The sequence below is a fragment of the Trichomycterus rosablanca genome, chromosome 13, assembly GCF_030014385.1.
Source record: "Trichomycterus rosablanca isolate fTriRos1 chromosome 13, fTriRos1.hap1, whole genome shotgun sequence".
Taxonomy (NCBI): Eukaryota; Metazoa; Chordata; class Actinopteri; order Siluriformes; family Trichomycteridae; genus Trichomycterus; species Trichomycterus rosablanca.
Window position 1 is genome coordinate 32503381 of NC_086000.1, and position 25115 is coordinate 32528495.

The 25115-nt window shown below is 39.8% G+C and overlaps 1 protein-coding gene across 1 annotated transcript in view; it reads left to right on the forward strand.

The window, feature by feature from the left end:
- The window catches only part of kif13ba (kinesin family member 13Ba), a 71569-nt gene extending 51401 nt beyond the window's left edge, over positions 1–20168 (forward strand). The window contains exons 25-40 of the mRNA XM_063008062.1: positions 26–172; positions 294–323; positions 437–536; positions 1212–1338; positions 2388–2443; positions 2529–2659; positions 2755–2931; positions 3066–3158; positions 3339–3491; positions 4300–4377; positions 5723–5773; positions 5859–5997; positions 8868–8998; positions 12589–12654; positions 14123–14825; positions 15985–20168. Coding sequence (XP_062864132.1) covers positions 26–172; positions 294–323; positions 437–536; positions 1212–1338; positions 2388–2443; positions 2529–2659; positions 2755–2931; positions 3066–3158; positions 3339–3491; positions 4300–4377; positions 5723–5773; positions 5859–5997; positions 8868–8998; positions 12589–12654; positions 14123–14825; positions 15985–16202 — 2400 coding nt within the window. The 3' untranslated portion in view covers positions 16203–20168. The remainder of the gene's footprint in view (positions 1–25; positions 173–293; positions 324–436; positions 537–1211; positions 1339–2387; positions 2444–2528; positions 2660–2754; positions 2932–3065; positions 3159–3338; positions 3492–4299; positions 4378–5722; positions 5774–5858; positions 5998–8867; positions 8999–12588; positions 12655–14122; positions 14826–15984) is intronic.
- The last annotated feature ends 4947 nt before the right edge of the window (positions 20169–25115 follow it).

A 25115-nucleotide genomic window follows, 5' to 3' on the forward strand; every position in this document is an offset into this window, starting at 1 on the left:
ATTAAATCGTTCATGTGTGTTGCAGGGTCAGTCTCGGCGAGTGCAGGTGGACGTACGTTCAGTGCAAGACTCCGGCACTATGCCACTAATAGCTGAGATCATTTTAGGAGTGTCCATCGGCTGCGTGGAGATCAGACAGTCTCGTCCAGCTAAAGGCAACGACATGCAGCAGGTGGAATAGTTTAAATTTATTTACAGTGACATTCTTACTGAACCCTTTCATACAAATAGATTCCAATTGTCCACGTTGTTCCATGCGGTTGGCATAATTGTTGCTTTGTTCTGTGTTTTAGCTGGAAGGGGATGAAATGGACAGTTATCAGGTTTGGACAGTTATCATGGTTTTTGCCATATTGTCACAATAAACCTTGACATTTTATAGTGAACGTTCTTCCTTCAGTGTTGCAAAAGTTAACTTGTTATCGGCCCATTACAGGAACGAGACCTGGAGCGTCTGCGGCACCAGTGGCTGTCTGCTCTTACTAAAAGGCAGCAATACTTGGACGAGCATCTCCAGAGCCTGGTCTGCAAAACGGGTACTGAGTGCCTAGCTTTCAGAAATCAATTAAGCAAAAAATAAGTAGGCTTTTTAATGTCCGCACAATACAGTCAGTCTTTATCAAAACAGCTCAGTGTCTGTAGATTTAAGCGTGTGGTTTTTATTTTTATTTTATTTTTATCATCCACTTTATTCTAGTCAGGGTCGTGGCTGGGTGCAAAGCAGTAATAGTCTAGACAGGGCACCAATCCATCTCAGGGCTTCCGCCATCCAATCACACTGTTCTAGAAGATTAATTTTAACATTTCTGAAGTAAACCTGTGTGTACCACACGTAAAATCATAACCCTACGTGCTGTGGCTTGCTTACTATTAATTTTAGCATATACAATGTACTGGGTGTTTTCACATACTTTTAAAATGCAGATTTCTAATCGGTATTCACATTTTGTCAGTTTCTTTTATCTGATGACTGTCAATGGTTGGCGCTTAACTGTTAGCTGATAAGCTTATAGCATCACTGAATTTCATATCGTCTAGTCTTTTATGCATTATTTATATTGTATTTTTTGTTTTTCTCTTTTAGTTCTTCTAGTTTAGTTTAAGTTCTTTTTTTAACCAAAACTATCTGAGAATTCTGTGTCATGTCTCAGGCTGTGTTAGATTATAGCAATGAATCATTCTAAGGTCTCATCTTGTGCATGTGTGAGCAGATAAATCAGAGGATGACATGGAGCGAGAAGCTCAGCTGCTCGAGTGCCGCCTGACTCTTACTGAGGAGAGAAATGCAGTGATGGTGCCCTCTGCTGGCAGTGGAATACCAGGAGCTCCTGCAGAGTGGTAAGTCATTATTGGCACAATTGTTCTTAATACATAACATGATTTGTAATAATTATTAATCGTTTTATTTGTAATGTATTCTGGAGTTGCAGTTATTTGATTGTAATGTGTTAAACTTGCATTTTGTAATTTTGAAGCCCCTAAGGGGGCTGTGGTTAAAATGAAGACAATGCGTTCCCTCACATGTTTTATATTCCATCATCAGAAATACACTCCCTTGCAAACGTTTTATGTTCTCTCACGCAAAATGCATTCCCCTGCAAAAATTTGGATCATCATGATCAATATCACTGCATTTGACTTTTACTCCAGTAATAGAGAATTGCGTGTACCACACTTTATGTCAAAACAGAACTTATTTATTCAAATTTTAACGTCATGTTTTACACACTTTGGTTACATTCATGAGAGGACAGGTAGTTCCTCGTTACACAAGATTCATAAGTTCACAAGTTTTAATCTCAAACACAGTCGTGAACAATTTTGTATCTTCAAGTCACCTCACTTGCACGACTTTGGACTGTGGGAGGTAACCGTAGTTCCCGAAGTAAACCCATGCAGACACGGGGAGAACATGCAAACTCCACACAGATAGGACCCTGACCGCCTCACGTGGGGATCGAACCCAGGACCTTCTTGCTGTGAGGTGACAGTGCTACCCACTGAGCCAGCGTGATCTTAACTTTACCTGAAATAAGTGTGTAGTGTAGCTGTAGTGTCGTCTTGCAATATTATTTACCTTCAGTTACAGTGAGTTATAAAAAAAAAAAAAACACTGAATAAACTCAGCAGAGACCTGGAACAATAGCTCTAACATGGGCATTGTTGTTAGGCCCTTCATGTGCCTGTTGTCTGACAAATATGTATTTTGCACATTTAAGAATGTGATGTTTTAAGAATGCAAAACTTTTTTAAGAGAATGCAATCCCATAACCTTTAGAGGTATTTAGTAACACATTTTCTAAAAAACCTAAATTCTAAGGTCTATTTTTGTATCTTAATGCTAACTTTAACTTTGAGGAACCGTGTTAATGCATCTTTCTTGGCAGGGTACCTGTTCCTGGGATGGAAACTCACATTCCCGTCCTCTTTCTCGACCTGAGTGGTATGTTCACTGTTGTGTGTAAAATTTTCCAAACCACTATTGGGCCTTTTTAAAAGTGCGGTGCTCACTTTTGTATGTCATTTAGCCGATGATTTTAGCTCCCAAGAGACACAGTCTTTGGAGACTCCAGAAGCTGGAGGCTGGGATGCCACACTAAGCGGAGAGGATGAGGACGACTTCTTTGACCTGCAGATTGTTAAACACTATGATGGCGAGGCAAGTGTATCATCCCAAACACATTTAAAAATTTCACTGTTAAAACAGAAAGTTTTAACATTGTTGAACTGGATTTGACTGCTTTTTTTCCACAGGTGAAGGCAGAGGCCTCCTGGGACTCTACAGTTCATGATTGTCCACAGCTGAGTCGAGGAGGCGCACCAGACCAGAGGGTTTACCTGACTATACGGACTGTGGTGCAGCTCAGCCACCCAGCAGAGATGCAGCTCGTCCTGCGTAAGCGCATCTGTGTCAATCTCGCTGGCCGACAGGTGAGCAGGATTTCTGATTTCTTTTAATTAAACAAAACACTGTTTTTTATTGTGAACGTTTATTACTTTATGTGAAGGAAATTGTGTGACTTATCCTAATACATGCTTTGCCGTGTTTGTCAATGGAATTTCAGGGTTTTGCCCAGAACTTTCTTAGAAGAATGTCCACTCGTAGCACTGTCCCTGGCTGTGGAGTGACCTTTGAGGTTGTGTCCAATATCCCAGGGGTAAGCGTGTAAAAATGAAGCCATTCTGCTGTGATTTTAGTCATTTTCTTGCTGCTATTAGGACAGTCTTAATAGTATAATGACAAATTAGCACTGGGTTTACAAAATGGTACTTGTAATATAACTAGTGATGGACAGCATTGTAGAGGATGTGTTGTAAGTAATGTAATTGTCCAACAGGATGGTCAGAGCTCAGAGGACAGAGAGATGCTGGCCTGCATGGCTGCCAGTACAGAAAACCCCAAGTCATCAGACAACGAGGCAGTCATAGAGAAATATCTACGCAGTGTCCTGGCAGTGGAGAACATATTAACTCTGGACCGTCTGAGACAGGCAAGAACTAGTTTTAATGAGTTATTGTAAAATAAATCTTTTTAAAAAGTAACCCTTTAATGGTCTGCTCAGCCATTGGGTTGAGCTTACTTTGAGTCTAAGAACTTGGGTAAAAATAAGCTCTATTTAAATAATCTTGTTTGAAACGTATCTACTCCTTGGTTGACGTGTGTTGAGCTCAAAAATATTGGTAGATGGTTTAAAAAAACACTTTTTCTCTTATTTATGCAGTTTCTCCCATTTTTCTACCGATTTAACATAGTCAATTTGTCCTCCGCTGCTGGGGGTCCCTGACTGCATTCGAGGAGAGTACGTTGCTGCTCACGCCTCCTCTGACCTGTGCGCAGTCTTAGTGGACCCCTTCTTTTTTACCCATGCACTTTGCACAGGCGCCTCTATCTGCTAATCAGGGTCTTTACACAGCGTTTGAAGAAGTTCGAACTAAGGACTTCAAAATCTCGGCTCTGGTGTGCTAGCAGAATATCCCACTGCGCCACCTGGGCGCAAAACACTTTTTCTAACCTATATGTCAATTTAAAGCTAGCAACTGAAAAATAATTCATGGAAGTTGTATCATTTTTGTGATCATCTCAACTGTTTGCTGGAGACTCAGTAAAAATACAGTCTGCACTAGTAGAAAATATGAATTGTTTGTTGTTGGTATCGTCCCAAGAAGCTAAGAAATGCAAATAAATAATTTTTTAAACATTTTTTTTCTTGGTGAGACCATTAAAGGGTTAACAGTTTTTTTGCTATATATCCTGAGTGGTATCATAAGGGTGTTGTACTTTTCCATGTTTGTTTTTAGGAGGTGGCAGTAAAGGAGCACTTGGCAGGCAAAGGAAAAGGAAACAGACGGAGCCTCAGCTCCCCCAGTGTGCACAGAGTAAGCACCCAGTTACTGCTCATATCAACGAGATTTAACCCAGGTTCTTACACTCAGGCCTCAAGTGAAAACAGGGCTGTTGGTTTGTTTTTTCAGTCTCTCTTGCATCAGAACACATTCTTATAAGTCTGCTATCTTTAAGTACATCTGTAGGCTGTAAGCTGTGTAATATAGGAAATCATTATGGTCACAGTTAAAGGAAAATTGGCTGTTTTTGCTTTCACTGGTTTGTTATTTTCATTGCATAATTATAGAGTCTAGACCTGACACCTAGATCATATCAGGAATTAATTTCAGTCCACATATCCATCAGAGCTGAACCACTGGATGATTCGATTATTACATAATCATATAATCAGTTATTTTAAGCTAATTGTAATTATTTAACATTTTTAAAATCGTAACCTCATTAAATTGATGAAATCACATTATGTATCATGTCATTACTGGGGTCAAGGCTTTTAAAGAATTAACTATTTGTAGCAGTTTTGTTGTTTAACTTAGCTACACGTGTTAATGTTCTGTCATGTAATCTCCGTATATTTCAACCATAAATTTTATATACACTGTATAACAAAAAGTATTTGGACACTTTAAAAACAAATGCTATTAAAACAGAGTGACCTCTATGTGATCTTTTTAGCTATAACAACAGTCACTCTTCTGAGAAGGCTTCGCACAAGACTTTGAAATATGTAGTATTTGTTTGGCTGGGCACTGATGTTGGTCAAGAAAGCTTAGATTGACGTTCCAGTTCATTCCAAAGCTGTTCAGTGGGGCTGAGGTCAGGGCTCTATGACGGCCACTAGAACTTCTTTAAACCGAACATTTCTTCATGAATTCAGTCATTAGAAGGGATGTCCCAATAGTTTTGTCCATCTGGCGTGTATTTACTGTCCATGTTAATTCATGTCTGTTTTGTATTACATAGTTAATAGTAAAAAAGTTAATGATATATTATTGCAATAAATCTATTACAGAACCTAAGACGAAAGGAAGTCAAGGAAAAATGATTGTTGCTCACAATTATTGACATTTGTCAACAAAAAATTTATAAATGTAATAGCAAACGGCCTTGTGAAAGTTTCTTAATGCAGAGTGTAAATGATTATCTGTAAAGGCTTTGCAAATTGTTCTGCTTCTATTATAATCATACTCCTAATCCTACACACAGCTCAAATGTGTCATTATTGACAATGATTACATTCGAGATGAGATCAGTTTTACATTCATTTGTCATTTCAGTGTAATTACACTAAGAAACTGTTTGGGTCTTTATTACCACAGACCACTGATTCATGCTTGCAGTGACTAGCATTGTTATTTTTTTTTTTTTTTTTCATAGTTATCTGGGAGCAGACAAGATCTTTCTTTAAACTCAAACCTGCAGGACAAGGTAGGTCCAGTCTCTCCTGTTATCCACTTCAGTTTGTAGAATTCTGAAATCTTAAATCTAAATCCATCTTTACTCCCCTGTAAAGGATCGATGGGAAAGTCAGCAGGATTTCTTCCTGAGCAATCCTCAGTTCAGCCGCTCACTGCCACGCCCTACCAGAGAGCCTACACCACCACCACAGAGCCAGAACCAAATCGAGACCCAGACCCAGGATCCAGAGCAAGGTAAACTAGCTGTTTAGATGTTCTGTCATCTTCATCACTAGTGTTTTCTTTGACTTACACACCATGTGCCTCTGCTCTTTCTCATAGTCTGATACGCTGTGCTGTTTTAAACTGATTATACACTGTTCCTTTACTTTTTTACTCTTAAGTCTATTTACACAATATTAATCTGCCTGGGTGATTTTAAATTAAAGAGCAATGTACTGAAATCTGATGTGGTGTAATTTCCACCACAGTACATGGTGATTTTAATTTATTTAATGACTTCACACTTTAGCCTTTAAAGCTGTAATTGTTCTTGCTGTAAACTATGCACACCTGTACATCCAGATGTCTGCCACTCCAACAGTGCAGCACCAAACTAATTTACAAATTCACAGTTAGAGTAGTTACATTATATTGTATGTTTATTTTTCCTTTTTACATTTTTTAATTGCTTTAGCCGTGCTTTATCCAGGCCAGGGCCACATTAGCTATCTAAAATATCTTGGCTGGGGAAACGATAGCATAAATCCAGTTTTTTTTTATTTTAGGTAATTTTTATTAATTATTTGTTAAGCTAAAAATTATAAATATGCGCCGCTCAGGTGGCACAGCGGTAAAAACACACGCTGGAACACCAGAGCTGGGTTCTCGAATACATCGTATCGAGTCGGGGAAAAAGCCGGATAGGGACTCTCTCATAACTAATGCAATTACGACCTCTGCTGGCTGATTGATGGTGCCTGCACAGAGACGGGAAAAGAGTGCTGATCCGCATATGCACTCGTCAAAGTGTAGGTGACAAGATGCATACGGCTGCTGCCCATGTGTCGGAGGGGGCGTGGGTTAGCTTCGTTCTCATCAATCAGAGCAGGGATCGGCATTGGTGGAGAGGAAGCATGACGCAATCGGGCAGTTGGACTCGCTAAAGGGGGAGAAAATGCATAAACAAAATTATATATATACAGTGTATCACAAAAGTGAGTACACCCCTCACATTTCTGCAAATATTTTATTATATCTTTTCATGGGACAACACTATAGAACTAACACTTGGATATAACTTAGAGTAGTCAGTGTACAACTTGTATAGCAGTGTAGATTTACTGTCTTCTGAAAATAACTCAACACACAGCCATTAATGTCTAAATGGCTGGCAACATAAGTGAGTACACCCCACAGTGAACATGTCCAAATTGTGCCCAAAGTGTCAATATTTTGTGTGACCACCATTATTATCCAGCACTGCCTTAACCCTCCTGGGCATGGAATTCACCAGAGCTGCACAGGTTGCTACTGGAATCCTCTTCCACTCCTCCATGATGACATCACGGAGCTGGTGGATGTTAGACACCTTGAACTCCTCCACCTTCCACTTGAGGATGCGCCACAGGTGCTCAATTGGGTTTAGTCCATCACCTTTACATTCAGTTTCCTCAGCAAGGCAGTTGTCATCTTGGAGGTTGTGTTTGGGGTCGTTATCCTGTTGGAAAACTGCCATGAGGCCCAGTTTTGGAAGGGAGGGGATCATGCTCTGTTTCAGAATGTCACAGTACATGTTGGAATTCATGTTTCCCTCAATGAACCGCAGCTCCCCAGTGCCAGCAACACTCATGCAGCCCAAGACCATGATGCTACCACCACCATGCTTGACTGTAGGCAAGATACAGTTGTCTTGGTACTTCTCACCAGGGCGCCGCCACACATGCTGGACACCATCTGAGCCAAACAAGTTTATCGTGGTCTCGTCAGACCACAGGGCATTCCAGTAATCCATGTTCTTGGACTGCTTGTCTTCAGCAAACTGTTTGCGGGCTTTCTTGTGCGTCAGTTTCCTTCTGGGATGACGACCATGCAGACCGAGTCGATGCAGTGTGCGGCGTATGGTCTGAGCACTGACAGGCTGACCTCCCACGTCTTCAACCTCTGCAGCAATGCTGGCAGCACTCATGTGTCTATTTTTTAAAGCCAACCTCTGGATATGACGGCGAACACGTGGACTCAACTTCTTTGGTCGACCCTGGCGAAGCCTGTTCCGAGTGGAACCTGTCCTGGAAAACCGCTGTATGACCTTGGCCACCATGCTGTAGCTCAGTTTCAGGGTGTTAGCAATCTTCTTATAGCCCAGGCCATCTTTGTGGAGAGCAACAATTCTATTTCTCACATCCTCAGAGAGTTCTTTGCCATGAGGTGCCATGTTGAATATCCAGTGGCCAGTATGAGAGAATTGTACCCAAAACACCAAATTTAACAGCCCTGCTCCCCATTTACACCTGGGACCTTGACACATGACACCAGGGAGGGACAGCGACACATTTGGGCACAATTTGGACATGTTCACTGTGGGGTGTACTCACTTATGTTGCCAGCTATTTAGACATTAATGGCTGTGTGTTGAGTTATTTTCAGAAGACAGTAAATCTACACTGCTATACAAGCTGTACACTGACTACTCTAAGTTATATCCAAGTTTCATGTCTATAGTGTTGTTCCATGAAAAGATATAATGAAATATTTGCAGAAATGTGAGGGGTGTACTCACTTTTGTGATACACTGTATATATATGCAACTAAACATATAAACTAATCAATTTTACAGCCCCCAGACTTTCTCTTTACTGTACACTTTCTTGAATTAAAAAATCATAAATCACTTACTTTACTGAATCCTAAATACAAATGCTTCCTACTGGATTTTAATTCCATAGCTTTTCCATCTAGTTCAACTACTGAGCATGTTGCATTTACATGCGCTTGCCTTCAACTTTTTGCACTTTTTCCCGTCCACCTCCACCACGCCTGTCCTTGTTTCTCTGTGTCTGTTTTCATCCTTCCTCCTTTCCTTCATGTACCTCTCCACCTCTGCTTCCTTCCCGACCTCCCCACAGGCCTTTCAGGGCTTGCTGCTTCTTATCTTTCCCCAGTCAGAGCCCTCGTCCCCCAGATGCCCAAGCTGCTCAAGTCGCTTTTCCCCGCTCGCGATGACAAAAAGGAGCTGCGTCCCTCTCCACAGTCTCAGGTATGTCCTTTTTTATTTTATTTTCACACTTTTCCATTTAAGCTGGACGAAATTAAGCGGTGGCTCAAAACCCAGACTGATCAGTGTGTAATAATTTTTGCTCCTCTTAACCTTACAAATGTCTACACCAATCAGATTCAGATCCAAAAGTGGAGAGAAAAAATGCAGTTTATAAAAAAATCTGAATTTAAATGTTTTTAGTGAATGTATTTGGTTTGCCAGTTTTGTGGGTGGGGAGAGGGGGGTGTCAAGGACAGGTTCTGGGGGTGAGATTAGCCTGTTTGGGTATAATACATTAAATCTAAACCAGAGTAAGGTAGAACCAGGTAACACAATCCAATGTAATGAAGCACACTTACTTTTTTTTCTTTTAAGCATTAAAGATTCATTTTCTTGGATGTTTTTAAACTTCATTATGACATTGCTGCTTTTTGTTTCCTGTTGGATTGGAGAGCATTAACACTTGTGTCTGAAATTTCAGTTGAACATTTTTTACGATCAGGCAAGGACCTTAGGGGCTTAAATGAATTAATAGTCGTTTGTCAATAGGACTTGTAGCCCTACAGTTCTTAGCATTTACTGATGTATAGTGGCTGTAGAGAGAAAATCACTTCTCGGCAGTAATTTAGTAGCAGCTGCAGCATTAAATGTATAGCCCATACATTTTTTATATGATCTCAGGCATAAAAATCATAGCAGAATTATCTACTCTGGACTGAACTTAACTCTCCAAAATCTATTGGTGTTCTTATACACTGATCAGCCATAACATTAAAACCACCTCCTTGTTTTTACACACATTGTCCATTTTATCAGCTCCACCTACCATATTGAAGCACTTTGTAGTTCTACAATGACTGACTGTAGTCTATCTGTTTCTCTACATGCTTTATTAACCCCATTTCATGCTGTTCTTCAATGGTCAGGACTCTCCCAGGACCACTACAGAGCAGGTATTATTTGAGTGGTGGATCATTCTCAGCACTGCAGTGACACTGACATGGTGGTGGTGTGTTAGTGTGTGTTGTGCTGGTATGAGTGGATCAGACACAGCAGTGCTGCTGGAGATTTTAAATACTGTGTCCTGTGACAGCGTACTGTGACCACTGATGAAGGTCTAGAAGATGACCAACCCAAACAGCAGCAACAGATGAGCGATCGTCTCTGACTTTACATCTACAAGGTGGACCGACTAGGTAGGAGTGTCTAACAGAGTGGACAGTGAGTGGACACGGTATTTAAAAACTCCAGCAGCATTGCTGTGTCTGATCCACTTATACCAGCACAACACACACTAACACACCACCACCATGTCAGTGTCACTGCAGTGCTGAGAATGATCCACCACCTAAATAATACCTGCTTTCTAGGGGTCCTGACCATTGAAGAACAGCATGAAAGGGGGCTAACAAAGCATGCAGAGAAACAGATAGACTACAGTCAGTAATTGTAGAACTACAAAGTGTTTCTATGTGGTAAGTGGAGCTGATAAAATGGACAATGTGTGTAGAAACAAGGAGGTGGTTTTAATGTTATGGCTGATCAGTGTATATACACAGACACACAGTACAGTGTTCATGGTACTTGGCCAACACTGATTCAAATTCAGATTTCAAATGTATTTTTATTTGTATTAGCACTTTTTACAATGGTCTCAAAACAACTTCACACATTCCAGGACCAAAAGCCACTAATGAGCAAGCCAAGGGCAACAACAGAAAGTAAAAAGTCCCTTAATATTACAACAGAGGAACCAGACAACACTGGATATATTTCTCTTCTTCATTTCCATTTAGAGTGAATTTGCTCTTGCTTTATTGCCAGTTCTCTCCAATCATGTCCCCAGGCTATGACAAAGAAAGCAGTAAATGTAAATTTATAGGCCATTGTTAGCCTTTCCTTTAAATGAAGGTACAATAAATAGCAAAAACAAACAAACAAAAAGCATTTTGATCATAGCTGCTGCTGCAGTTTATGCTGAATTATACATGCATACTTTGTTTTTTGTTTGTAGGCATTTATTCAAAAAGCGGCAGGAGTAACGTTGATAAAATTGGGATTCTTATAGTGAGGGTCTTCTTAACCTGCAGACTGTGGGCCATTTAAAGCTTGCAGCATATGAGGGGGCAACTTGCACTTGTCTGGCTTGAAAGATCAGCTATTCTACTGTTGTGGCCCATGTGACACAAAGAACCACTAGTGCTATGTGGCAGGATATAGATTTTTTTAAAATTAGTATCAGATGTGACATGTTTCAGTTGAATCCCCTGCTGTATTTTATGCTGTGAACTCTTGGTGTAGTCCTCTCTCCAGCTAAATTCACAAATATACACAAATCAATTCACATTATACACAAACAGCCAGTGCATGGTGAAAACATCTGCATGGCTTCAATGACACTGCTGCCTGCTGACTGAAATGACTCAGCTCATACAGGCTGTTTTAAAAGAGTATGCCATCATTCTCAATATTAATTTCATTGTCATGTCTTACTATTGCTTTATCCTGGTCAGATCTGTGATGGGTCCAGTTTCTGTAAAATCACTAGGCACAGCATTAACACCCCCAGACAAGACGTTTATACATCGCAGAGCCTCAGCTACGAACCCCTCTCCAGACATAATCAGTACTCTCTGTATGTAGACAGCCAACCAGTTGATAGCACCACTGGAGATGTGAACCCTGGTGGTTGTGGTTTAGCATAATTTAACGCTGCACCATCAAAGCACTTTCAATGTCAATTTAATTACATATAAATTTTACTCCCAAAATCATTTGCAAGAAAAAAAAGCCTAAAAAAGACTAATGTGGTCATTGTGTTTGTATCAAGCAGGGAGAAAAATGGCTTTGTAATTTGCAGTTGTGTTTGGATGATCTGTTTAATGCTTAATTTTGTATCCTGAGTTCAAATTCAAGCTTTGATGATGGAGATTTTATTTCCTACATCCTAGGAGTTCAGTTCTTTTTACAAATGACAAAGTTTTATTATCGACTGTACAGCAGGAAAGCTTGCATCCTCATGCGTTCCAGAAGGTTTAAGTAATGCCAACATCATGCCTTTGACATTTATAGTATCAGATTACTCATTTTTTCCCCAAAAATCAACATCACATTCATATAATCAAACACTTACTCACTTTCTTAACCGCTTATTCAATTAGGGTTGCGGGGGGTGCTGGATAGGGTGCCTATCCCAGCTTTTTAGTTGGCGCAAGGCACACAGTAACACCCTGGACGGGGCACCAGTCCATTGCAGCGCAGACACACATACATACACACTGCCATTCATTTATAGGGCAATTCAGTGTCTCCAATTAACCTGACTGCATGTTTTTGGACTGTGGGAGGAAACCGGAGCTCCTGGAGGAAACCCACGCAGATACGGGGAGAACATGCAAACTCGCCTGGGGATCGAACCCAGGACCTTATTGCTGTGAGGCGATAGTGCTACCCACCGAGCCCATATAAGCAAACAAATTTATAATTTATAAAGTGTCCCTTGATATACAGTATAACAAAAAAAACTAATGAATCCGATACACATTATTAATATAATATTTAATTTTAATAAGATACTTTTGATTTTTCAGCATATGCCTCGTATCATGATGCAGACAAGCAACTCGCCTGATGAACGCAGAGTTCGAGTAGAACCAGTAAGTTTTTCTTTGCCTATATTCACTGATGTTTTTATATGACCCATGATCCCTTAATTTTAGTTTAAATTATCCTAAAATATCAAAGAAATTTATTGACGAATGATTTGTGCATGGATTCATAAATGTATGCATGTAATAAATTATTTGGTCAAGTAAAACTGTAAAATCTGTCCCCTTAAGAGTCAGACACAAAAAAAACCCTGTCATCCTTAATTTAATGTTTTATATTGTTATAATAATAATAATAATAATATGTGTTAGGTATAGGGATGCATCGATACCATTTTTTCCCAACCGAGTACGAGTACAAGTACATGTATTTTAGTACTCGCCGATACCGATACCGATACCTATTTAGAATGATGCAATCTGGAGCATTATGGAATAGTGTAGTTTTTAGTGTAAAATAGTGCAGTGGAACAGTTGCTTGGGTTGCCATCACTAATTGTAAAAAAAAAAAAAAAAAACACCGCACAGACATCATTGAGAAAGCTTCTGACAAGCTAACGTTAACGTTCATTAATAAACGCACGTAATTAACGTTGTGCACATCATACATGCGATGCGATTCTGCTGATTGAAATATTTACTTTAAAAGGATAATACAGTCCGATCCCATCTGAGCCGATTCTATCAGCACATACATTCGTGGTTCACCTCGGTAAATCGTAAACGACTCTGAGTCGGCTCCCGCTCTGTGGTAATAACCAGTATAATTAAGCCTGAGCTTTATAATGTAAGCGAGTCGCACAAAATGTTCTGTAGTAGTTGGTGTTTATTTACAACCGCAACATTCATTATAACAGTAAACACGGAGAGATGACTGAGAAAAGAAGCTTAAAATGAGTCGACTCCTGAATCACTTGGATCGACACTGTGAACAGAGTATTGAACACAAACACGTCCTATAACAGCGGTCGCTGCTTTTGTATCCGGTTATCTTCGCTGTTAGCTCTATTTTGAAGGGTTTTTTTTTTTTTTCAAACGGAACTAAATAACATTAAACGTGCGTGTGAGCGTGGTCAGTGAGAATAATTCAATCTGTCTCCCGTGGGTGAAAAATGAATTGCTTTAGTTTTAGAAGTAAAAAAAATCTCGTAATGTCACGCCCCCCGGTCAGGCACTCGCGCCCCACAGGTTGAAAATCCCAGCAACGTGCACTAGGTACACGGTATCGGATGTTTAGTATCGGAGCCTCGTTTGCGAGTACGAGTTAATGAGCGCGGTATCGGGCTAATACTCGATACTAGTATCCGTACTCATGCATCTCTAGTTAGGTACAATGTCAAATCATTTCTGCAGAAATATACTAGCAAATATGTTAGGAACAAATTAAGAAGGAAGACGTTTGCATGATCCACGTTTCCTGCATGTCTCCTCTTATACATCTTTAATTTAGCACGAATTTTAGCATGTTGTCAGTTATGTGGGTAAACTCTTATTTTGTGGTCATGCCTTCCCATAGGTGCAAGTAATGGGGAGAAGTCCTGGCTCTGACAAACCCTCAGACAACCCTGATGCCCCTAACTCATTAATGCATGATTCTCATGACCTGCCCCTCAGCCCTATCAGTGAAGCGTCCAGTGGTTATTTCTCCACCAGCATCTCTACTGCAACCCTGTCTGATGTCTCTGCTGCCTGTGCAGACCTCACACAGAGCCCCAATACCCAAGGAGCACCAGAGACTTCCAGACGGGGGGAGGATGTGTCCCAGGATGCTCTAGTCTCACCTGCTAGCATCTCTAATACTGCTACACAAGCTGGCCTGCTTAAGAAGGAAGAACATCAGCAGAACGTAAACTCAAAAGACCTACAGCTTGCTTCCAAGAATGGAGTTTCTTCTTCTCACTCTGAAACTAAACTGGTAACTGTCCCCACAATAGTACCTAAAGCTGCTACAGATTACCCTTTCTCCCTGCAGAAAGTCAAACCCTCAAACCTTAAGTCCTTTAACCCCATTCAGACTGAGAATGAAAAGGATAAAGAAGAAAAAAGCAAACTCATCACCTCTGACAAGGATGTCAGCAGAAACACTGACCTCCCTTACTGGCTCAAAGTAGGGGAGAGCGTCATGGTGGCCAACAATAAATGTGGGACGGTTCGCTATGTTGGGAACACAGACTTCTCAGATGGCATCTGGGTTGGGGTGGAGCTGGATACTCCATCAGGTCAGTCAAAATGCTTTTTGACATTTGGTCTCAAGTGTAATGGCTTATTTTCTTTGCTCAAACTCTATTCTAGAGGTCTAGACAAGTGACTGAAAGCTTACAATTTCACTGCCCATGTGCAACATAGGTAGTCTTGCATTGATTTCTGCAATTTTTAAAACTCAATAAAAATACAAAAATGACAGGTATGTAAATGAAAATTTTTGTTTACAGAAAACAATATTTGATTTATAATAATAATACATTTAACAGCAAAGCTTTACTAGCACTGTTTTTCTGTTTAAAGCAATTTTCTTCCCAGGTGCACCTTTAACATGAACAATCATACAATGGTCGATTATGAGTTTGAATCCTGGCTCTTCAAAGCACTCAGTTTTTAGGCCCATGTGCCAGGCCCTTAACTTTATGTAGGCTGCCATATAATTGGCTGAGCACTGACCTTGTGCTCTGACCCCAGCATTTAGTCAAGCTGGGATATGTGAAGAAAAGCACTTTACCCAATGTGTTGTGCACATGGTGTAAAATAAAAACTGCAAAAAAGCTGCTAGATAAATAATTAATTAATATGGTAAGACAAACTTATTGTTTAGGAAAATATGTGTTTTTTATTTTATTATACCATATAAAAGAGGTCCTATAAAAGAGGTCCTCGCCTAAGGTGGTTCAGCGGTAAAACATGCTACATCGTAAACTTGTCGGCTCGAACCTCAGGTCTGCCACCAGCAGACTAAATGCCTACACGAACAACAATTGGCTTGTTGTTCAGGGTTGGATGCTGGAGGGGATTTCTCATAACTGATGCAATTACGGCCTCTGCTGGCTGATTGATGGCGCCTGCACGGAAATGGGGTATAAAGGGATCAGGGTGTGTCTCTCTGTACACAAAGCTGATCCACATATGAACTCGCCTTGTGCAAGTGAAAAGATGCAGTCGGCTACTGCACACGTCGGAGAGGTCAACATCAGTAAAGAGGAAGCGTAATGCAATCGGGTAATTGGATACGACTAGATTGGAAGGAAAATTGGGGGGAAAGTGCAAAAAAATAAAAAAATAATAATAAAAGAGGTCATATATTTGTTTTTGTATGGAAAGATTGCATTATTATTGAATGGCATGTTATTTAAGAACAATACTGATGTTACTTTATGTTTCTGCCAGGGAAAAACGATGGGTCAGTACGAGGCCGTCAGTATTTTCGTTGTGATCCTGGGTTTGGTGTGCTGGTACGGCCAGACCGAGTAAGTCCATGTGAGGTGTCCAGACGCAATGTGGAGAATCGGCGCATCGAAGAGTCCTCACCTCCTGTCCCCCGGATCAAAGGAGTTTCTGGCTCAGGCAATCAGAAAACAGAGAACCGCAAGTCCTGGGACAGCTAAACAGCACCGCTCAGTTCAAGTATGGAAGATGAGCAGAGACTCACCCCTGCTGCACCCAGAGACTGCTGACAATTCGATCCTGGTGCTCAGTTCGGCACAGAGGTAACACAACGTTCCCTCATTCTCACCTCTAATGGATCTACACCAGCTTAGCTGCTCACTTTGAGTGTAGCACCTTAACACTGTATAAACTGTGGGAGTGCAATGGGTCACCTCGAGACCTTAAACTAAAACTCTAGGAAAATAAGGCTTGCTCTTTTTGAGCTCAGATACTTATTATTCTTCTGCCCTGATTTGATCAAGTCCTTTTGTTGACTTTCTGTGATTATGCATGCTTGGTCTTTCCTGTTTAGTCAAAAATGTGTGCTGACATTCCAGACGGTGCCTTTGTGGATCAGGTTTTATTTCTTGTGGTTTAAAGCCATCCTCTTCTATAAATCTTTCCTACTTTCCTAACACTAGTGATAAAGCCTTTTTTCAGAGCAAAGTCATCTCAGGAATTGGTCAGAGATGTTTGCTTAGGTGGATTTAAGAAGGTTTTGCATCCTAAGCTGCCACACAAGGCTGCATGCACATATTACGAAATGTATTGGTTTTCTATGTGAAGGCAAGGTAGGTTAAGTCATTTAAAACTGGGAACCTTGGACGCTCGAATGGCGCAGCGGTCTAATGCACTAGCACACCGCTGCAGAGTCGAACTCACGAGTTTGAATCTCAGTAGAGCCATCGACCTCAACGCAACACCATCCACTCAAACACCTTTGTTTAAAGTAGGAAAGGTCGGAAAGGGTCTCATCCCTCTGTGGGTTTTATTTTAAATCTCTGCGCAAGTGTGTGCGGGGGATCACATGGAGCTTAGCGTGGCTCTCCATACGCAATACTGCTCTATGTGTGGGACCAACACTGTTAAGTGATAGAAGCATTCACAGATTGGACGTGTTGGGAGGAGGACAGTGAGATAGGGGTGATCAGACTCCCATTGATTAGATCAGTGGTTGATTCGTGATCAGGAATTGGACTAGATTGGGAGATAAATGGGGAAAACCCAGAAAAAACCTGAAAATGGAAAAAAAGATGGATTGGGAGCAGTGATTGTAGCTAATAGGTATAGAGCCACTGGGCACCTTGGGGTGCTGGATTGCCGTAGCACCTGAGCGCCTTTCTGACCACCTTTTTGTTTTTATTTTTTAACCATGGTCTTTCAGAAATACAAAATTGCAATTTATATAGAACCCTTTTGGCATCATGTAGTGTGAGGAGCAGCCAATGAGAGCACCAGAAAAAACACAAATACTAAATACTTAGGTGTCCCAAATAGTACCTTGCCTTAACAGTCTTCACTTTTAACAGCAGTCTATTATTGACTTTTATTTTCATCCTAACATACAAATACATTTTTATTTATTTTTGAAAGATTTAGCATTTTAAATCTGGTGTTTTGTGTCAGCGCTGAAATCTCTTGTGGTGTGAGCTCCGTACAGTGATTACGTAGTGCTTGCTATCATGCATTCATTAGAAAACTAATCCCGAACATATTGTTTGAGTTTTTGCATGAGGTGTAGTGTGCACTAGGCACATATTTAACTGGGCTGTCCTGCAGATGTTGCACTGAGTCTCCCTGATTGCCTCTGAATCCGAAAGAAGTCCGATATGAGGTGTTGCACTGACATCCGTGTATGTTGGGGGTGCCAATTAAATATGTTCTAGGGTCTAACATTTATTGATTTAATGCAACTAACAGCTTATAGAATTTATGGTATTAACAGATATTGAGTATACGTAAGTAAATGAAAACTGAAAAGCTACAAAAGTGGGAACATTGACACTATGGAAGTGGATGTACTAACTCCTGGCTGTTTGTTTGCATGATGAAACTTAAGTTGAATGAAAGTCATTCCATAAAAAGTATTGAGCATTTTGCTTCATTAATCAACCATGCACACAGCTGTGAATACATACCTTTGATTTGCTACTGTTTTTGCACACAGGAACGATGGGTTATACCATTGCTTTTTTGTCTTAAAGTCATAATGTGATTTCCTAAATAGATATTGAATTATTAAAATGATTTCAACAATTATATGTATCTATATTGGTTTTAGAATTTAAGGTTCCCTTGAATTAAAATGGTTATTGCACCTTTTATGTGGATATGTACTCACCTAGTGGGTGTTTTTTTTTATTTATATAGTGACTTAATCTAACCATGTAGGTCTGCATTTATAGGACTTGGTGCTGAAATTGAAAGCCATTACATTTCATTAATAAGAGGAGCAGTGAAGCGGTTAAATTCCACGAAGTATTATTTATTAATGTGATTATTCTTTAGAAAAAAACATGTGTAGGTAGCAAATACTGCGCCTAGGCTCCTAGTAATCTTTCTATCTGTATTGCATCTGCCTTGTGCATCAAAACATTTCAGAATATAGACAAGAAGCACCACAAGAAGCACCACAAGAAGCTGCTCTGATCATATTGAAGTGCAGTTATGTGATTAACATTTTTAATTCTGTGTCTTACTCATGGCTCTTGTGTTAAACATGTAACAGAAAGCAATTATAGAATGTCAGTGATTTTTTTGTTTGCAATGCTGCCAACCTTTAACTGTTACTATGACCATAAGTCCTACAGATCTAACAGTGTTTCTCAGTCCTGGTCCCAGAGTTTTTTCCCCACTTTTTCCACAAATTCTGCACCTAGTTTAATTAAACATCACTGATTTCTCCATCCAGAAACAACTTGTCTGAGCCCAATTACGAGAGGTGCTCTTAGTTGACTTCTAAACCAACACTATCACAGTTCAAGTACACAAGAACACAACCCAATAAGGCATTATGGGTTGACAGCATGTCTGTTTTTGACATCGACTGACATTTGGGGTCGAAGAATAAGTTAACACACCCTGACATACCCATACATTTGCTGCTTAAGTTTGACATTCTGGTCCCTGATTAATAAACAAAAAAATAAAACACTGGGTACATATTTAATACATTGTACATATTTAATGCATTTTTAAAAATTGTCAGTAGTTCATTATTTATCATTTGCTTGTTGCATTATTTTCTTTAGACACTCAGTGTTAATCCATTCATTATTATTTACATAACCTGTGCATTGTGAAACCTAAATGTACTAAATAGAAAAATAGTATACATTTTATTCAAAATTGGACCAGAATCGAGAAACACCTGATCCTTGATGGTAATGTCTTTTTAAATGAAGGAAGTCCCTTTACAGCCATACTTTTACTGACCAGCGTGGGTATCACCAGGGCAACGTACCGAGTTTACTAGATTTTAAAGTGCAATTTATCATAGATTTATGGCCATTACTCAGTAACTATGGTTCTCAAGTTTGGTTTTGCTCTGCAATTGTTTAGTTGTATGTTTTAGTGCTACTAATAATACTCATCATATTTGTAACATTTTAAGGTCTTATAAAACCCAGAGCAATATTAAAGCAATTACAAAGTGGCCTTTCAGCTCTGTTGCAGCTGCCGAGCCCATATCATCACAGCTAAAAATGTTCTTCTCTTGTTTGTGTTTCCGCCCCTGATGTTGGGTTCTGCAGGCCAGGTTTACTCTCTTCAGAAACCTGCTGAATTTCTTATTCTTCATTGAATTATTACTGGTTTGAAGTGCAGTTCCCTGTCTAGTGCTTTCGGTTTCGGACACTTGTATGTGCCTCTTCGTAGAGTTTCAGTGATTTACAGTTCAGAATCATCGTCTGATTTGTTGATATTGTTTGTGTGTATATTGCAGAGTATGTTTGTGTGTTTGTACATAGATGCATTCTGAGACTCCAATCTGAGCACAACGTTGTGATTAATTTAATTATTTGCAATTCTATGCTGATATCCAAAGAGTAATCATGTATAATAATTCATTTATAACTTCTTTTATATAAACTGTACAGTAATCTCCCTGTAAAGCAGAAATAAAAAGTGAACTGATTTATCTTATATTAATGTGAGACTGGCTGTCTTCATTTGCATGGATTTAAGTTTTTAGTTATATGAATAACGTTACATAGGCCTTACTGTGGTTTAATTTTTATAGTCATAATTGCATTAATATGTTTAAAAGTATTTACAATACTTGCAGTTTAATTTATTTATTTACAATAAATGCAGTTGTCCTATAATTCATGTGAATTTGTCTTTGAGCAGCTGTGCATTTTCAGTTCATTTCACACCGAACGCCAGGGCGCACCACCATTGAAATTCAAACCCGGATGCTATCGGTCAGCTGGACATTTACACAGACATGACTGGCTATATTGAAGAGGAACAGAGGTGGTGAAGTCCTGCAATGGCTTGGCGCACTGTCCAAGGTATTCCTGCATGGCACTCAGTGTTTTCTGATGGAACCAGACCTACTGCAACCTTGACCAGGATAAAGCAGTTAATGAAAATAAAATGAAAGCACTAACTAGCAAAAAAGTTTTTAATTACACACCCCAACTCCCTAAAAATTAGAATTCACAGCTGATGTGGCATTGATCAGTCTTTATTCTCTATAAGATACAGTACTAAAATAAACAAAGGTTTCAAAAAAAGTTTTAAAAAAGTAATAAAGCATACATATCCATTACTGAACAGTCTACTGTCCAAAAAAGGCACTAAATTCTGATATAGGAGTTACATGATTTAACTATTTTAATACAACAGTATTTGCATTATATAATCATATACAATATTTATATATTTTTAATATATTCACATATTGAACATGGACAGATCAACAGGACGGTCAGATTCCCTCGTGATTCCCTTAAACTGAAACATTTGATTGAAATATACAGTGTATCACAAAAGTGAGTACACCCCTCACATTTCTGCAGATATTTAAGTATATCTTTTCATGGGACAACACTGACAAAATGACACTTTGACACAATGAAAAGTAGTCTGTGTGCAGCTTATATAACAGTGTAAATTTATTCTTCCCTCAAAATAACTCAATATACAGCCATTAATGTCTAAACCACAAGCAACAAAAGTGAGTACACCCCTTAGTGAAAGTTCCTGAAGTGTCAATATTTTGTGTGGCCACCATTATTTCCCAGAACTGCCTTAACTCTCCTGGGCATGGAGTTTACCAGAGCTTCACAGGTTGCCACTGGAATGCTTTTCCACTCCTCCATGACGACATCACGGAGCTGGCGGATATTCGAGACTTTGCGCTCCTCCACCTTCCGCTTGACGATGCCCCAAAGATGTTCTATTGGGTTTAGGTCTGGAGACATGCTTGGCCAATCCATCACCTTTACCCTCAGCCTCTTCAATAAAGCAGTGGTCGTCTTAGAGGTGTGTTTGGGGTCGTTATCATGCTGGAACACTGCCCTGCGACCCAGTTTCCGGAGGGAGGGGATCATGCTCTGCTTCAGTATTTCACAGTACATATTGGAGTTCATGTGTCCCTCAATGAAATGTAACTCCCCAACACCTGCTGCACTCATGCAGCCCCAGACCATGGCATTCCCACCACCATGCTTGACTGTAGGCATGACACACTTATCTTTGTACTCCTCACCTGATTGCCGCCACACATGCTTGAGACCATCTGAACCAAACAAATTAATCTTGGTCTCATCAGACCATAGGACATGGTTCCAGTAATCCATGTCCTTTGTTGACATGTCTTCAGCAAACTGTTTGCGGGCTTTCTTGTGTAGAGACTTCAGAAGAGGCTTCCTTCTGGGGTGACAGCCATGCAGACCAATTTGATGTAGTGTGCGGCGTATGGTCTGAGCACTGACAGGCTGACCCCCCACGTTTTCAATCTCTGCAGCAATGCTGACAGCACTCCTGCGCCTATCTTTCAAAGACAGCAGTTGGATGTGACGCTGAGCACGTGCACTCAGCTTCTTTGGACGACCAACGCCAGGTCTGTTCTGAGTGGACCCTGCTCTTTTAAAACGCTGGATGATCTTGGCCACTGTGCTGCAGCTCAGTTTCAGGGTGTTGGCAATCTTCTTGTAGCCTTGGCCATCTTCATGTAGCGCAACAATTCATCTTTTAAGATCCTCAGAGAGTTCTTTGCCATGAGGTGCCATGTTGGAACTTTCAGTGACCAGTATGAGAGAGTGTGAGAGCTGTACTACTAAATTGAACACGCCTGCTCCCTATGCACACCTGAGACCTAGTAACACTAACAAATCACATGACATTTTGGAGGGAAAATGACAAGCAGTGCTCAATTTGGACATTTAGGGGTGTAGTCTCTTAGGGGTGTACTCACTTTTGTTGCCGGTAGTTTAGACATTAATGGCTGTATACTGAGTTTTTTTGAGAGAAGAATAAATGTACACTGTTATATAAGCTGCACACAGACTACTTTTCATTGTGTCAAAGTGTCATTTTGTCAGTGTTGTCCCATGAAAAGATATACTTAAATATCTGCAGAAATGTGAGGGGTGTACTCACTTTTGTGATACACTGTAACCTCAGACTAACTGTGGTGCAATATGGGTTTTTTTTTTACAAGCAGATTAGGAACAAAAAGTAAAATAAAAATCAAAACACTGGGATTGTGATTTATAATGAATAATGGTGAGGTCAAGGCTGTCAGACTTATGTAAATGGGTTAACTGTTGAAATGTTGCCAATGCTTGTGACATTCTAATTTTAATCATTAAGAAAAGGTCAACAATATTAAACTATCAATACTGCAAACAATTAAAAAAAAAAACAGGTTTTAAATGGGACATCTATGATGCTGAGTGTATTAAGATTGTCAGATGCTGCTTCTGGGTTTCATGCTTATCTCTCTTTTTCCACCATAAAGAGGTCTTGTTCAAAAGGGCAATCTGCCTCAGAGTATTTTATACTCCAATGGTACATGAACAACCGGCTCCAAATATATTGTACATTAATATTTGAAATGTGAATTAAAATGAGGAGGTTTAGGTTTTTCCTGATACATGAACATTTGAGCTTTTGCATTCATGCACCTTTGCTAATGACCCCATTCAGACTGAATTAAGATGTTACCAACACTGAAGCAGTCATTTTATAGTTAGCTTAAAGTTACTGAAGGAATAAATAAAACACATTTTCATTCATCCAAAGTAGTCAGCTAGGTTTATTCCTGATGTGTGTGTGTGTTTTAACTGTGTTTTGGAGCTTAGCATTGCAGAATTTAACCCAAAATCTATTCTAGATGGGATTCCAGAAGCCTCAGACTGCTTCCAGTGTTTACAGCTACAGTATGTAACTTCTTGGATATTTGTAGATTTTGACATCTCTATTGAAGAAATGTTATTGCAAGCAACTACTGGAAGAACATTTTGTGCTGGCTGGTATTAACGAGTCACTGCATGTTCAGGTAATGCCTAAGGTTAAGTATTACACAATTACTACACATGAATATTTAAGGGCACCCAGTGTGACCTACAGAAGCACAAGAACACTGTGTTCAGAGGGTTTTTCTTCTACTGACTTAATTATGCTTATGATAAAAAATAAAAAAATAAAAAGCTATGTACTGCAGTTTCAGGTCATGTACACTGACTTGTCAGGAGTTTTAGGAGACAGTGTAGCTCCCTTTCCACTTGAAAACCCTAGAATGATTTGAGGGAATTTATTCTTAATAAAAAATTTACCATCACGGGGGGTTGTCCTTTAAAAGTAATTCATTTCTGAATGACTCCAATTTAAAATCACTTTTGTTTAAAGCTAAGTTTGAAACAGAATATTTAATGGTAGACAAAGATTTTTCAGATGAGCGACACTTGAAGCGACTGCAGTCCTATACAGGTAAGTTACAGCTTATTGTTGCAGATTTAAATGAGCACATCTAACATCTTTATCTTCATTTGGTGTAAATGGAACATATATTACATCTTTAGCTATAAAGGCTGCTTTATGCTACCATTCGTAAAGATTCACGATGCTTCCAAATGATTAAAAATCCATGTTAAATCAAAGGGGTGAGGAAGAAAAGTCACTTACTGAACCAGATGTGCCGGCTCCTCTGCACAGCCGAGAAAATTAGTTTGTGAGCGGTTGGAAGGATATACTAACTAATGACCAATGGGGTAAAAATGATCTTTAGAGTAATAATACAGCTTAGGGTGCTCAGGTGGCACAGTGGTAAAGTACACTAGCCCACTACCATTGAGATCTGCGGTTCAAATATAAGTGGTGCTATTGGTCAGGCGTCTGGACGTACAAGATTATCTAATGTCTGGGGGGTGGGGGGGAGAGTATTAATACAGCTTAGATATTTTACATATTTTCTACATATTTTACTGTATTTTCTTAATGCAGACAAGCTGTTTTTATTAGTGTTCATTATATTTAGCATTATTGTCTTGTTGGAGGCACAAATCATTTGATAAGGTGCAGGCAGCATTATACACCAAACCATACAGTGCAGTTACACAGTAGTTATTATTAATAAAGATTAAATGAACTAAAGATTACATTTATAGCTTGTTGTTTTGTAATATAAAGCCAATTTTATCTTAATTTACATAAAAAGTCCTGGAATGCGCCCAGGTGGTGCAGCGGGATATTCCGCTTTCACAACCGCACAGAGTTTCTAAACTCCTCGGTTCGAAACTTGGTGTTGCCACCGGTCAGCTGGGCGCCATCTAATGGGCATAATTGGCAGTGCCTGCAGCAGATACTAATTGGCCACCGTATCTGCAGGGTGGGGGCCGGACTATGTGTGGGTGGGTGGGTCTTCATACGCTGTGTAAGGACCCTGTAAGGATGCCTGAAGAGACGTCTGTGCAGAAAGCAGGGGCGAGAAGAGGAGTGTACAGCGACGTGCTCTCCTTGGATGCAATCTGGTATCTCTCAGCAGCGGAAGACAAAAATTGAGTGCACTAAATCAGGAGGAAAATGGGGAGAAAATGCATTAAAAAAAGTCCTTAAACAATTTCAGTCCTAACTACTGTGTT